Source organism: Triturus cristatus, chromosome 3_2 (assembly GCF_964204655.1).
Source record: "Triturus cristatus chromosome 3_2, aTriCri1.1, whole genome shotgun sequence".
In the NCBI taxonomy this organism is placed as follows: Eukaryota; Metazoa; Chordata; class Amphibia; order Caudata; family Salamandridae; genus Triturus; species Triturus cristatus.
The window spans coordinates 368,100,867-368,117,101 of NC_140584.1; the positions used below are offsets into that span (position 1 = coordinate 368,100,867).

The following is a 16,235-nucleotide window of genomic DNA, read 5'->3' on the forward strand; positions in this document are numbered from 1 at the left end:
TCTTCAATAGGCGCTCAACCCAGGGCAGCTCCACAGCATGTGTAAAAACCCCGCCCCCAGTTCTCCGCACCTAGGGCAGAGTGCGTCATCGCGGCGAAAGTACCTGTTAATCAACTCAGGTGTGAGGTAGGCCCCGTGTACTATGAACAGCTGGATTTGGCGGAACCGCATATTTCTGGGGATACGCACTGGGCCTTTAAGAACCCTCTCCCACTCCCTGTCTGCGAATGGCCTCCCCAGGTCCTGTTCCCACTTGACGCGGAGCGGGCTCAGACTAACCGCCGTGTGCTCCAGCAACGAAGCCGCGAACCAGCGGACCAGATGCCCGCCCCTCCCCATGACGTGCAGGTATTGCATTGTTAGGTGCTGGCGAGGCTCCGTAGTCCTTTACCCCCATTTGGCGGTCAGTTTCTTCACTCCTTTGTACTAAACTATGGGAGTAGATACGCAATTCTTACTGTTCAACTAAAGGGCTCATTAGTTCACCTTTTTCTTTCACAGGGCCTCATTACCCTTTTAAAACGATTCCAAAACCGTGGAGGCTCTTTGTACAATAAGTAAGTGCTAGCGTCTAGACACCGCGTTTGACATTTTAATAGATGAAGATTGGACAATTTGTTCTAAAACTTTCTGTTGGTTTTTTCCTTTTGTTTATTTCTTTTTCTCACAGAAAGTTAGTAAAAATATACATAACTTCGAGTTTTGCAAAATCGGTTGTTTTTGCCTAATAGGTAAGCGTGTCGCTTAATGTCTGAGCAATCAGGATATTTTAAAATTAAAATATTTTCTTTAGAGTGCATATTCGTTAATGGCTTTTTTATTTATTATTGGTTTGTTGTCATTGGTCCTGAAGGGAACCCCCATATTTTAATCTACGAGGTTTCGAAACGCGTCGACCTTTGTTCATAGTTTGGTCTTAGTATTTGGTTATCTAACAAGTGTATTGCATAAAAAAGGTTTTTTGTGTTTTGTAAAAAATATTTTGGGAAAGAATATCCCTTTAGAAGCATGTTACAATACATTCTACGGTAGAAGATTTTACACTGTTTGCCGCTTGTTTTTTTCTTTAATTGTCTTAAACCCTGCCAATATATTGTGAAAAGATAAGACCATTATGTCACATGTCGTGTTCTATGTTGTGTATGTCAGTGATTTGTCCTAAATGTTTTGCACTATTCATGTATGTAGTCAAGGTCATTTATTGTTTGCTGTATGGTCATTTTTTTGTGGTAAAATGTGTATAAATGTGTGACAAAATGAAAAAATAAGAAATGTATAAACAAATTGATTTTCTGAAAAAGTTGTAATTTTTTATTTTCTAGATTTATTCTTCTGGCAGTCAGTATTTGAATTATTGACACCTCTACAAGATGAGTCATAAAATAAGTATCAGTACAGGCATTCTCTTTGTTGTTGATTGCTTTTTAAGTTCGGCATCAAATTTGCCTTTAAGTTGCAGCTTATTAGGCCTGGTTCCTAAACTATCATGACCTATAGATGTATAGGTTTCACAAATTATTTTAGGCAGGTTGCGTTCCTGATCTGCATGGAGAACTAAAGTGAGCCGTTGGTGTATCACCAAAGAAACTGTCTCCAATTTTATATTACTTTAAATAATTGAGGACACTGTGGCAAAGTTGCCAACGAGTTTCATCCCCAAGTCCAGGGCAGCGGCCACTCCATATTCAGCCTGAATCTTTTTAGGGACTTCAGGTAAAACTGCAGTTGGGGTACCATGAGTAACGGTGTAAATGGCAGCAAATACAGTACCCCATGTAAAAGACTCTTCAACTGTGGGAACCACACCAAGTGGAAGGCACATAGTGAGAACTCTAAATTTATCTTGCGGTCCCGTATAGGGAAACACTGCCTCAAGCTGATTTGTTTTTGTGCAATCCAAAACGGAATTTCATCACGTTTAGTAGGGACTTTACCCATAATCACATTAATGGTAACTGGACTAATAGCAGGGCATAGCTAACTCTGACTGTCCAGCTAGAGGAACCCTTGCTGAGGCAGTAGTTAATGTACGCATAATGTACTGCATCAGATCTCGATACAGCCTAACCAAAAGGTTTAAGTGAGCAAGCGTCTCTCGCTTATTTAATGCATTCGTATGTGGATAAGGCGTGTAGCCTGCTAACACTGGTTAGGTTGCCCCTTCATTACTGAGAGGGCCCAGTCTGACATTTTGAAGTGTATATGGGAGAACGCCTTGGAAACAATTTTGATGTTCTTGGTAAGTTAATGGTATTTCTATATATTTATATGGTCTATATGCAGCTGGAACTGCTGGAAAATTAACCCAGGAATAAAAAAAGTTCACATTTATATGCTTTGTGTGCCGTAACCACGAACGTATCCTCTCTACCGCCGTTGGTGAGCCCATATCTAGCTAAATGAGCAGTTACTGCTTGTCTGCAATTAATAGGTATGACCACTGGTTGCGCCATATGTAATGAATTCAAAGAAAGGAAAACACAATAAGGGCCTATCCTTTTAAAAAGATCAAACTTGATCAACCTACAGACATAAATGGGTACTCCCTATTCAGCTGAGAAGGGCAAACACTTATCACCACAGACGTCTCCATATAAAGGTAGTATGGGAGCCTTGGGCACACGCCAGTAAACTACTAAGCTGACCCATAAAATAGGTTATGTTATGTTATGTTATGTTACTTGGTATTTATAAAGCGCGCGGCTACTCCCAGGAGTGGCCCGGCGCTAACAAGGAAACCCGTAACAGCAGATCCCTCAAAAGTCAGACACCCCAGACACCAATCATCAAAACAACAGCGTTTTTAATTTATGACAAAAATGCAAAAGATCATTTTCCCCACGCAACTCAGTGGGTAAATTATTCCAGAGTGCAGACACACATACCTGAAAAGACCGACCTCCCATCCGAGTGCAATAGAACCTAGGGGTCAATAGCAAACGGGAGGATGAGGACCTTAGATTACGGGCGGGGACATAATGCGAGCATCTAGCACTTAGATAGGAATGGCCGATGTCATGGAAGGCCTTGAAAGCAAGTACTAATGCTTTAAAAGCTACCCTTTTACGTACAGGGAGCCAATGGAGTGATCTAAGCAGAGGGGACGTGTGCGTACGGCGATCAGCTGAAAAAATAGTTCGGGCAGCAGCATTCTGGGTCACCTGCAGCCGATTAAACAAATATTCCGGAAGACCTAAATAAAGAACATTTACGTAATCTAGACGAGAAAGTATCAAGGCTTGTACGACTATCTTCCTGTAGGACATAGAAAGCAAAGGTAAAAAATTACGCAACATCCTGAGTAGTCCAAAACAGGTGCCCACCACAGATTGAACCTGGGCGGCCATGGAAAGATTGCTGTCCAGTTTAACACCCAAGTTCTTCACCGTAGTGGCCAGGACGGTTGGAGGTGACATATCCGATGGCCACCATTCACGCCAATCATCATCTGGTGAGCAGCCGAAGAAAACCATTTCTGATTTTTCAGAGTTACATCGAAGGTGGTTAATATTAAACCAATCAAACACCGCCGAGAGGCACAAATTAATCATCTTCCCGTCCAATACTTCCCCTTTGGCACATATGAACAGTAGTTGCGTATCGTCCGCGTAAGAGACGATTTTAACGCCAAAAGATTCAACCAGCTGTGCCAGGGGAGCAACATACACATTAAACAATGTGGGGCTCAGGATAGAACCCTGAGGAACTTCCGCATTCATAGATTGGATGGGAGCCTCAAAGGGAGGGGACCAAACAGCTTGCTGGCGATTGGTAAGGTAAGACCGAAACCATTGTAAGGCATTGCCTCCGATACCGCACCTCCAAAGACGATCGAGAAGAAGGTCATGGGGAACGGTATCGAAGGCTGCAGATAGATCCAGCAATACCAATGCTGCTTTCCCACCTTGATCCAAATAACTTTTATAGACTCCGATATCTCGAGGAGAGCTGTTTCGGTGCTATAATTGGCACGGAAGCCTGACTGGCTAGCGTGTAGAACCTGATTAACATATTTCTCTAGAGTCTTGGATAAGGCAGGGAGCAGTGAAATAGGTCTATAGTTGCTGGCAGTCCAAGGATCGGCAGAGGGTTTTTTTAAAAGAGGAAGAATTTTCCCACATTTCCAGCTATCTGGGACTGTCCCCCTGGATAATGAGAGGTTCAGCACCCGGTTAACTGCCGGGTTAATTACCTCTGCTATTGAAGCCAGAATCTTTGCCGGGCATGGATCTACCGGAGATCCTGTCTTGAGGGAACGAAGAAGGAGTAAGGATTTTTCTAAAGGCAATTCTGGAATATGAAGTACACAGTTCACAGATGGAGGTGACTGTAAGAAAAGACTAGCCAGATTCAAAAGTAGCCTGTAGAGCAGAGATTTTATTGAAGAAAAATTGAGCAATGCTGTCGGTCTAAGCATTCGTAGGAACAAAAGGATTTTTCAGCGCAGCAGGGGCCGTAAAGTCTTTTACGACTTTGAAAAGTTCTTCACTTTTGTTTCCTGCTTTCTCAATTTTTTCGTGGAGAAAGTTCATTTTTCCCAGCCGGACTTCTTTATAGTAAGCTTTTAGTGTGTTCTTATAAGTTAGCCTGGCCCGTGGGTCATAATCCTGTCTCCATTTCCTTTCTAAGCATTTACAGGCGCTCCTGCTCTTCCTGAGTTCCTCCGTAAACCAGGGAGCGGAAGGTCTTCCTCTATCAGCTACTCGCGTTTTAAGAGGGGCGATGTTGTTTACACAAATTTCAAGCCAATTTTCTAAGGAGGATACATCAAGAGCAAGATTATCAGTAAATGACAGAGGTTGAGTTTCCATAAAAGCTCCCACGGCTACCGTGGTCATAGATTTAAATGACCTAAAGTTGTTAGTACGTAGTGCATATAATTTAGGGGAGGGGGCTACAGTTTCCTTAATGCTGAACGTTAATAAGTAGTGATCAGACCAAACCAATGGAATGGGTAAAGCCATTTCAATTAGTTTAGTTGAGAACTTGATCTAATATGTGCCCTTTTTCCTGGGTGGGATGGGTAACATAAGGAAGAAAATGAAACATATTTAATGAGCCGTACAATTTTGTTGAATCCAAATTACGTGGCAGATCCATATGAATATTAAAATCGCCTAAAATTAAGCACTGTTCATATTTAGCAGCTAAGGAGGAAATAGCAAAATTCAGGTTTTCCAGGAAATTTTTGGCCTGACCTGGAGGTCGACAGATTAAAACCCCAGCAATAGAGTGATGGGGAGATACTTTTAGCTGGAAACTTAAACATTCAGTGTTCTCTAAAACGGGGTTGGGAAGGGTAATACAAGTAAGCGTATTTTTATAAATAATCGCTACACCTCCACCACGTCCCCCTACACGATCTTTCCTTATAATGAAATAATTTGGGGGAATAGCATTGGCGATTATAGGGTTAGACCCTTCATGAAGCCATGTTTCAGTAAGAAACAACACATCAGGCTTAGATTCGGTAAGAAGATCAAAAATATGCTGTTGATGCTTTTTCATAGAGCGGGTGTTCAAGAGCATCAGTTTTAACTCATTATTGGTACGCTGATTTAAAAATAAGGATGGATCAGGCATGCATTCCCGTAAAAGGGTTGTATCAGCGATGGCCGGAGGAGGGGGGATTGTCCAATGGCATATATCACAACTCCATGTTTTCATGGAGTCTACTGAAAGAGAGTGGGGACGACATTTCGTACCATTGTACATATCCTTAAGATCACCAGTGTTATAAGTAATACGGGAGTTATGTGTCCTAATGAATGTCTTACCCCTATTTCTTATACTGTGATCGTCCAGCGAGACCGGGGCGCGGACGGGCGCAGACAGGCTTTCCCTGGGCGCGTCTTCGGCGCGCCAGCGGCGCGCCCGCTGCGCGTTAGCGCGGCGTCCCATTTTATTGCCTCCGTGTTAGTAAGCTAGACCGCGCCTTGACCAAGATGGCGGGTCTTAACGGAAAAGAAATTCCCACTTCCTGTTCCCACAATCAAGGTTCGATTTCCCCGTACTCAGTATCACAGTTACAAATTTTTAAAAGTGTTTAAAAATCAAGTTAAAGCAACGCGACACAGAAGATTATTTTAAAAAGCTGGCATCTATACAGTACAAGCAGTTGTGCAAAAAAGCAAAGTAATAGCAGCTAGGATCGGTGTTCACAGAGCTGACAGCTGAGCAAACTCGGATGGGTCAGCGCGCGCTAGCGCAGCGTTCCGTTTTATCGCCTCTGTGTTAGTAAGCTAGACCGCGCCTTGACCAAGATGGCGGGTCTTAACAGAAGAGAAATTCCCACTTCCTGTTCCCACAATCAAGGTTCAATTTCCCCGTACTCAGTATCACAGTTACAAATTTTTAAAAGTGTTTAAAAATCAAGTTAAAGCAACGCGACACAGAAGATTATTTTAAAAAGCTGGCATCTATACAGTATAAGCAGTTGTGCAAAAAAGCAAAGTAATAGCATCTAGGATCGGTGTTCACAGAGCTGACAGCTGAGCAAACTCGGATGGGTCCGCGCGCGCTAGCGCAGCGTCCCGTTTTATCGCCTCTGTGTTAGTAAGCTAGACCGCGCCTTGACCAAGATGGCGGGTCTTAACAGAAGAGAAATTCCCACTTTCTGTTCCCACAATCAAGGTTCGATTTCCCCGTACTCAGTATCACAGTTACAAATTTTTAAAAGTGTTTAAAAATCAAGTTAAAGCAACGCGACACAGAAGATTATTTTAAAAAGCTGGCATCTATACAGTACAAGCAGTTGTGCAAAAAAGCAAAGTAATAGCAGCTAGGATCGGTGTTCACAGAGCCGACAGCTGAACAAACTCGGATGGGTCCGCGCGCGCTAGCGCAGCGTCCCGTTTTATCGCCTCTGAGTTAGTATGCTAGACCGCGCCTTGACCAAGATGGCGGGTCTTAACAGAAGAGAAATTCCCACTTCCTGTTCCCACAATCAAGGTTCGATTTCCCCGTACTCAGTATCAGTTACAAATTTTAGGTACCAAAACTATCACTTTGGTAGTGCTATGTTATACGGTTCCTATGAATTTAATAGGCCTGTGAATTTAGAAAAACAAAACTTCATAATACAGAGACTGAGGGGCTGATTTAGATTTCAGCCGATCGGTTACTCTCTCACAACAGGGACGGATATCCCGTCTGTCGAAATATAAATCACATTATATCCTATGGATTGATATTTTGGCGTCCTTGTTGTGACGGAGTAACCGATCCGCAGAAATCTAAATCAGGCCCGAGTTTTCTTAGATAATCAGTAAATGTTGGTTTGGCTAGCTCACTGTACCACAGCTACACTCCCAACATTACAGAGTTTATAGATGTTGCCGGTAACCTCAAACATGACTCTGCTTATCAAGGAATTAGTGGTAACAGATCTAACCCTTTTGTTTGCCACTTTTCCATGCTGAAGGTGTAACAAAGAAAAGATATGATAATGCATTTTCAAATGTTTATTGAAAAACTCGAAGCTTTGTAAATAAAACATGGACTGCGATTATTAGAAAGATGAAACACATTGTTATAGGCATTATTAAAATGGTGAAAAAAACAAACAATTCAACCATGTTATTTGTTCCTAATATTACTAAGGTTACTCCTATCTATCACTAATAACTCTATGCTAATGAGAGCATGTCTGGAGTACCTGTTTGCCAGGCTTGTTGGAATGATCTAACCCCATAGCTTGGTATGATGTCTTGGGAAGCCAGCCTCCGTGCATTAACAAATGCACCAGTCTGAGTGTGCAGGCCTGCACACTACTGCTTGCGCTGCTATATTCCTTCTCAGGATGAAGGTCGGGCCTGCAGAGCTGCATCCCAGTTACAGCTCACAGTAGCTTCCATGATTACTCTGGTGTGAAGTGCCTCTCTCTGAATTCAGCATGGACGCTGTTAAAATAAAATACTGCCCTTATCAGATTGTGCCAGTGGCGCTGAACAACAAGTTTGTTAGTCTGAAGCAGAAGAGTCGTCTCCTACATGCACAAAAATAAAACAAGGGCATTGTGTTGTAATTTGTGTGACCCTGTAACTAATTCTGCAGACTACAGGGCAACAATGTCTTCCATGAATAAATGTGTGCGAGGCACATTCTTGTGTTAGTGTAAATATGCTCAAACCACCATTAGAAAAAGATGCTAAGTTAAAAAAGGAAAGCCAAAATTGTGACTAAATATAATCTCTACAACACCATGCAGCCACCTTCCAAAATATTCAGCCTAATGCATTTGAAAGATAAGGATCACGTATGAGCAACTTTACAATGTCAGAGGACCTTTGGAAGTGCTAGCACTCACCCTACAAGTACTAAAGCCTTTCCCTGCAGATGCTGGTGCCACCAAGGGGCTTCAGCTTGTTAAGTTTTTGATACAGCAAGAGGCACCACAGGAAGAGTGCCACCTCACCTCCTGGTGAGGCTTTCACCATTGATCAGGACAGGCAAAGTTTCTAGCCAACTGTACACATTTTAGAAGTCCTCTTTGCACCGCACGCCCTGGACTTGCACTCTTAAGAAGCTTGTCCTTAAGAAGCTAAGCCTAGCTCTAACAACAGAAAACTATTGACCACCTTATTCTTCAAGAGTAGAGACCGTAAAAATCTCTTGCACCATAACAGTTTTCCAAACTACTGAAAAATCTACTTTTTTCTCAGATTATTGTCTCTTCGAACAATTAATATCAACAGCAAGCTAAATTGATGTGTCAATTGTTTTAAACTGGGGCTCATCAAGATCAAATTATTTAGTCGTGCGTAATGACGTTTGCACTTACATTCAGCATTACACATGGATGTACCTATGAAATGCAAAAAGGATGCATATGCCATTTATTTACTGATCCTGTATGGATCTGTAAATTTAAAAAAATTAAATAGGAGTTGTGTGAAAGCGTTTTTTTGTAAGTAGGAAAGCCCGGCCGCAATTTGCTGCAGCACCCTCCCAAACATTTTTAGGTCTCGCCTGACCCAGCGCATGCACTGGTCTGGCCAGACTTATTGTGAGGGCTCAATAAAGTGCTACCACTGTAGCATAGAGATACAGTGCATGTGCATGCGCGTCTCACTTTCGCGCCCGCACGGCTGCTTTGATGTTTGATCGTGATTGCGATCACTTTCACTTTCGCGGCCGCACGGCTGCTTTGATGTTTGATCGTGATTGCGATCACTTTCACTTTTGATGTTCTCCATGAGCCATTTTTTTTTCTCCTGTTTATTACTTCTATGTAGTAATGGTGGCACCCGTGCGCCGCCATTACTACAGAGCAGTAATAAACAGAAACAAGCATTGGCATAGCCAATAGGTCTCGCTTTTGGGACCTTATAAGTATTTAGTTATGCAACTGTTGCATGGCTAAACACTTATAAGGTCCCAAAAGCGAGACCTATTGGCTATGCCAATGCTTGTTTTAAATGACATTAAGATGAAAAGAAAAAGGATCAGTGAGGGTACAGAGGAGATAGTTGGGGCAGTGTTAAACGCATGCAACTGGGAATGGTAGGTGGAAACCAAAAAAAAATAAAGGTGGGTGAGGAGGAGGTGTAAAGAACCACATGACTGAGAGATCAACATGGTGGGTGGGAGAGAAACACACTAGAGAGAGCAGCACTGTGTGGGAGAAGCAAACGAGGGATATGTCCATTCAGGTCTGCATGAGCTGTTATTGCAAAATAAAGCAAACCGTTATCTAAAATTCATATTGATTATTATGGATGTTCTGACACACACGTAAACAATAAAACAATTGAAAGTATATTTATGAAGACCCTAGTCCACACTTGATTTGCAGAATGACATTTCTGTATCCGAAGGATTAGTGTTAGTGCTTGGCTCTTAAGGATTTGGACCGAAAATTCAATATTTTACATATCTGGCACATTCTGTATATTTCTTTTGATGCCTAGGCACACAGTTTATTAGAATTCTGATGCACTTAATTGGAAATGCAGCAATATATTTTTTAGCTCTGACACGTGATATACACTTGAGGAATTAAAGTATTTCACTTTCTTAACAAATTTAATTTCTTCCATACCTTGTTTATGCTGGACCAAATTTTTATTTCACTAGGTGGTCAGCATGATGCCGTGATAGACGAAAATATAGGAACCCAACACTCTTGATTTTTTTTGTTGTTGTTGAATATTTCAACCAAAATTAGATTTGTAAACAGATTTATGATAACGTTTGTCTTTTTATTTGTCTATATTCACAATTTAGATACGTGTTTCACCCTGGATTGCAAGATGCCCCGGAGTTTTTTCAATGCATGAAGATTAAGGGATGTGTATAATATGTATAATTCATGTCTGTTAACTGGGATGCATAAATGAGACTTGGTACTGCTTGCCCTGCATTTTCAGCTGATCACTAGAATATTTCCTTACTGTCCGGGAAGTTTCTCAATCACTGTGTGCTTTCTGGGCACCAAAGGCATCTCTTTCTTTGTTCAGTCCTAATCCTACTATTTGTTGTTCGCAATGGCTAAATATGTTTTGACACAAGATGCTTTGGAGTTATCATACCAAAGAAAACCAGAAGACATCCATAAGGTTGGCTCTTGGTTTGGTGCATCACATTAGAGTCAAGCGATCCAATATCTTTTAAAACTATTTTCAATTCTGTCTATGTAGTTAGCTCCCATAAGAATTTACGACTTGCCATCCCATGGGATAGGTTTCTTCTGTGGTAGGGAAAACAAAGGTTTTCAGATATTCAAATTGTGATCATTGCACTATTGCTGCAGCTTGATGTTGTTTTGAAAAATTACAGTCAACAGGTTCCTGCATCATAAGTCTATTATATTTATGAATAAAACATGCATTCTGAAGCTAGAATTATGGAAATATTTCGACAAATGGCTTCACATTTTTACAAGTGTCTTCTACTCATCTCATGGAGACTTGTGTAAATGAAATGCAAGTGTTTAGAAGGCTGTGTGTGTGTCATTTTCATGCAAATTATTTAAGTGATTAACATTACTCATTTATATTAAACTTTTATATTCCAATAAAGTTTCCTTAATCTAACTGTACTCAGCTGGCAGCAATCATTCCATCGCTGAAGCCTTGTTGCTGTTCTTGGAAGCACTTCCAGAGCCTGTCATCTGCTGTGAGTTTTACAACAAATGCATGGAGAGTGGAGGGAATAGTCTAATGAGTAAAGAGGTAATGTACATGTTTTTATGGGTTCAAAATAAGGTTTACATTAATTTTATTGTTTGTGTATCTAAAATTTCACCATGATGAATCATTGCCTACCTCATATCAATAATAGACCTCATCATTTACTGATTAGTTATTTGCTTTGCCATTTAATAGACTTATGATCAGGGTCTAATCCCCTGATCACTGGCGAGAGAAATGTGCGCCTCAACCTTTATTTGAAGGCTGAGGCGTGTATTATTGTGTCAGTACTGTTTCAGCAGTCTCTACCAATCACCTGATATTACTGGGACTCACTAAATTCCGTGGCAGTTGCTGGGCAGAAGAAGTAAACTCGATAATATACTGTCAGTACAGCAACTCACACATTCTGTTTGTCTTGTCTCCTGTAAACAAGGTATTTTCTCGTACAGGCTTAATTGCTTGTTGGGTAACAGGAAAAAGAAGTAACCTCTACTTGGTGGCTGAAATGTTTTTCAATTCCATTTCAATAGTATGGGGATGAATCTTTAAAAGCCCAGAGAAACATTTGGAACAAGCCTGAATTCATGGAAATGAGAAAGGGGGTTGTTCTGTACTTTCTGTTGCCGTGTAGCAATTGCATAAAATGATATTCAGGGCTTCACATGTCACTTCTTTTCTTTAGGGCCTCAAAATACAAATACTGTTGCTCACTTCTCCTCTGCTGGTTCTTCTTTTGTCCAACAAAATGAGACTTAGGACACATTCTATTTGCTTCCAGACATGATTATTCTAGGACTGAGGCCCAGTTGTGCTACCTCTATAAAGGGGTAACTATGGTGCAGTCACACCTTGTTTGCTCAGTTAATTTGTCCTTGAACTAAAAACAAACAGGTGTTTGGATTCAAATATAGTAGCTGGAGCATGTTGTGTCTGGGGTCCATATCTTACAGAAAGAGTTGGCACAGCTTCTATGCTAATAGTGCTGAAGCTCAAGTTCCGGAGATAAGTCAACCTTGCTGAATAGGAGTGCAAGTAGACTCCAGGATGGCAAGGAAATGTCACAAGAGGCAGATCTCCTTTGCCACTTTAGAAAGGATGGCACCTAGGGCCGACTTCAGGGCAGTGCGATCGGTGCACCGAACTGGGCGCGGACGTGGGGAGGGTTGCTGACCTCAGAGGGGGCTCTGTGTTTAGCAATAACTTAAGATTTAATAACACCTTCTGCAGAGTTTCATGTGCATCCAGATTTCAGGTAGCAATAAAAATCTCAAGATAACTCTTAATATTAGTAAAAGACAGCATTTTGATTGTTCCCAAAGTGAATGTGATTATATGTTCCCTCCATGATGTATCATTGTTATTAATCTCAACCTGGTAATGTACTTGTACATGCATTCAGCCTTCTAATGACTGATCAGATGGTTCAATAAAAAGATTTATTAAAAGAAAGATAACTCTTAATGTTCCTGATAGAGAGATCAGAGTTTTGTCTTGTGGCAATTTTGACTCGCCATAAAGTAACGCAGAGGGTTAAAAGTCCTGCTGAAAAGAATGCATACTGTGCAGATCATTAGATCTGTGTTTAATGTGGATAGCTGAGTGGATTACTGTTTTGTCACAGAGATCCTTTTGTTACCACAGTTCATAAGATACACCCTAATTTAGAACACTGACTGTTACGAACTGTCATCAAAGAGCTGCGAGCAAACTACTAAAAATAGGTTAGGACATTTTGTTTCTTTCCCCCAGTCTTTCATTATCTTTCCTATTGTTCCCAAAAAATTATCACCCCGGGCGTCACTGGCGCTAAAGCACTCCCTGATGACACTTCTCAGGAACCTTTTCTGTTGCCTTTCCCCAAGAGAAGAAAGAAATACTGTCTTGCAGAGCGCTCTGCTCCTTGAGCCAGTGTTGCAATTTGGACCACACTAAATCCCCAAAAAGAAAAAAATTATTGAAGGCCTACAAAGGCCACTCTGATGCAAGCTCAATGTTTCCAATCTTGGAGTGCAAATGCAGCTGCAGATCCAATACTAGGATCCTTGAGCCTCTTCTGGTGTCCCATCCTTTAAACTGGATTGTATTAATTTGAAAAGGGAACCACTGGCAATGATTACGTTGTGAGTGCAAAGAACTCAACCTCTTGATGTCCACCAGGTCTGCAGTCCGTCAAAGTGGATACAAAGCTTTGGCGCAATATATACCCTTGTGACCAACTTTGCCCCTCATTCTTTGGCTCCATTCTCCAGTATTGAATCTTTCATAGATTCGCATGCTTGAATCTCCCCCGTCGTCATGGTGAGAGTCCCGCTGTATTTAAAACAAGCACTAATAATCTGAAAGAAACTATTAGTTATAGATTCCTTACCTTAGAATTACCCCCGGGCATCAGACTGGATCCAGAGATTTTTTTACCTCAGCAGTACCCCTGCGCGTCAGTTGGTGGCATCGGTCAATTCCACGTCCGTCATCGGCGTTGTGGTCGCTGGGATGACGTTGTGTTGCCTACTTTAACGCCTCCCCTGCGCGCTGATGTCAGTTCTTTCTTTTTCCGTGCCAGTGTAGCGCAGATCCTGAGAGAGCTTGCCCCTTAGTCACTTTTTGACTTAACTTTTTTCGACTTCGTTTTTCGGGTCTTTGACTCCTGGTGCGCAAGGATGTCCCATCGTCGAACTAGCTTCAAGCCTTGCAACTCCTGTCACAAGCTGTTGTCTGCGACGGGCCCGCACCTCGTGTGCCTCTGGTGCCTAGAGCGCGACCAAGACCCGAAGTCGTGCTCCGACTGTCGGGCCATGAATCCGAAGTCTTTGCGGGAGCGGTCCCGACAGCTTTTAGAAGCCCGGCTGTCGGCTCCACGTCGCTCCCGGTCTCGCTCGAGGGGAAGGTCTAGACACTGGTCATGGAGCCACCACACCTCGTCCAAGTCTTCGCACTCCTCGGGTAAGTCGAAGCACAAGAAGACGGCGAAAAAGCACCGTACCTCTTCGCCTTCTCCACGTCGGTCGGCTGACGCAATGCGGGATCCGGAGCGTCGTCACTCTTAGGCTCCATCTCTGGCGCCTTACTCAGGGACGACGCTGCACCTCCCATCGTTTCCTGGAGCCGCGGCGTCCTCTGCCCAGCTTTGTACGTTCTACAAGGCCCTCCACTGTGTATTTTGGCAGCCCGACTCTGCTAGCGTGCCTTCAGGGCCCACAAAGCTGGTTGGGGGCTCTGGGCCTTAGATGCCGGCGGGCCCGCGAAGCTGGTTGGGGGCTCTGGGCCTTCGATGCCGGCGGGCCCACAGATCTGGTTGGGGGCCCTGGCCCTTCGATGCTGGCAGCTCCAGCCCCGGCGCTAGAGGGCCGCCGTGGATCCAGACCTGGATCCGGATCGACGCCGGTTGACTTTACCCGACCTTCCCTGGAGCCGATCCCGGCGAAGATGCCCCTGGAGTTGACCTTGCCCCCGGCCAGCGCCGCCCCGATCCTCATCCCCGAGATGGACCCGGAGACGGGCCGATGTCGGATCCGACGCTGGAGGGTACTTTTGTTCCCTTGTTCATCCCAGGTGTTCCCTAACACCCTGAGGGTGGTGATGAGGACTAGGAGGGGTCGCTGGACCCTTTGACAGACCAGCTGGAAGAACCGGACTGGAGAGAGGAATTGGGTGACCCCAGACCTTGGCATGGTTTTTCCCCCTACTGTGGCTAAGGAGGAGGGAGCATCCTATGCAGTGGTTATGTGTAGGGCAGCTGAGGCCTTGGGCCTGGAGCTCCCTACAGTGGCAGTCAGGACTAACCTCCTGGCAGAGGTGCCTCAACTCAGCACAAGTGCTCCTGTGGAACGGACGATTACCCCCCGGCTCCAGGCGATCCCATTGTTCTCACCTAACACCCTTACACTGAGAGCTTGGTGGTCCAAGCTTCTTCATCCAAGGGCGCATTCTCTTCTGCACCCCCGGACAGGGGATCCAAGAAGCTGGATCATCTTGGGACCGCATGTTCTCTTCCTCCAGCTTGGCACTGTGATCCGTGAATACCGTGTGCATCTTGGGCCAATTCTCCAATACTATCTGGAATACGCTAAAATACTGGAGCTGGGGTTTTAGGTTTAGGTAACGGCGCCACAGGGAAATTGAGCATAAATTATCTATTTGTCTGAAGTAATATGACGGTGCTAGAAGGTGGGAAGTACCGCCCAACTCCCCAGAAAAAAGAGCCAAGGCTCTACAAAATATAGCATTCAGTCCTTAGCACACATCCTTTTTTGTATCAAAAACAAATTATTCAGTGTTTTCACAATAAAAGTACAGAACTTTTGTTGAACAGAATAAATTGGTCTCCTTTTGTGAGTAGTTCTTTATTCATTGGGTGTCTTCCGTGCGATATACAACATCCAGCCGACACGTGTTTCGTCGCTACATGGGAAAGTACATCCCGCGACTTTTTCAAGGCTGTGTTTATAAAGAAAATTAAGAACCTGTATAGTACATAACTTGAAAACATGTAATCAGTGGCAATGCCAAACCAAATTGGTGGTGAAACTCAAGAACCGGCTACGAGTGGGTGAACAGGTCGTCCATGATACACATTATGCACAATAGCTGTAACATTTATTGTGTACAATAATAATAGTTAAGATAAGCTGATTATGATTTTAATAAAAAATGGAGAGAGCTGTATGAAAGTGCTAAAGTGGGGAAGTACGCTAAAGGAATCAGAGCTAGTCGTGATTTGGAGTGATAAAAGTGAACAAATTCGTGGTGTGATGTGGCTGAGTTCATTATGGTGTGTTTAAAACCGGAAGTGGTGCGTCTATATGTGCGGTCATGCAGCGATATTTAACATGCCATGTGTCATATGAATCAGACCATGACAGTGAATTAATCATTTTGTGCAATCATAGCTACCTATTTTTCGTTCGTTTTGGTATTTCTAAAAAAGAAAGTACAAATGATCTTATTTAGTATTCATGTGAATGACTTAACATGTTCAAGGGCCGAAGTAAACATGGGCATTGTTTGTTAAAGAAAGCACCTACTTATTAAGTGGTGATAATTCCAAACCACCTATGGTTTCAGTAGTGGTATCGTCAGTATTCCTCTGTGGTTGTTCAGTGG

The 16,235-nt window shown here is 43.0% G+C and overlaps 1 protein-coding gene across 4 annotated transcripts in view; it reads left to right on the forward strand.

Annotated features, from left to right (window-relative positions):
• INPP5B (inositol polyphosphate-5-phosphatase B) overlaps positions 1-16,235 on the forward strand; it is a 957,269-nt gene that overhangs the window by 837,329 nt on the left and 103,705 nt on the right. For all 4 annotated transcript variants that reach the window (XM_085647875.1, XM_085647876.1, XM_085647878.1 and 1 more), the window contains one exon: positions 11,047-11,174. In XM_085647875.1, the coding sequence (XP_085504001.1) occupies positions 11,047-11,174 (128 nt within the window). The remainder of the gene's footprint in view (positions 1-11,046; positions 11,175-16,235) is intronic.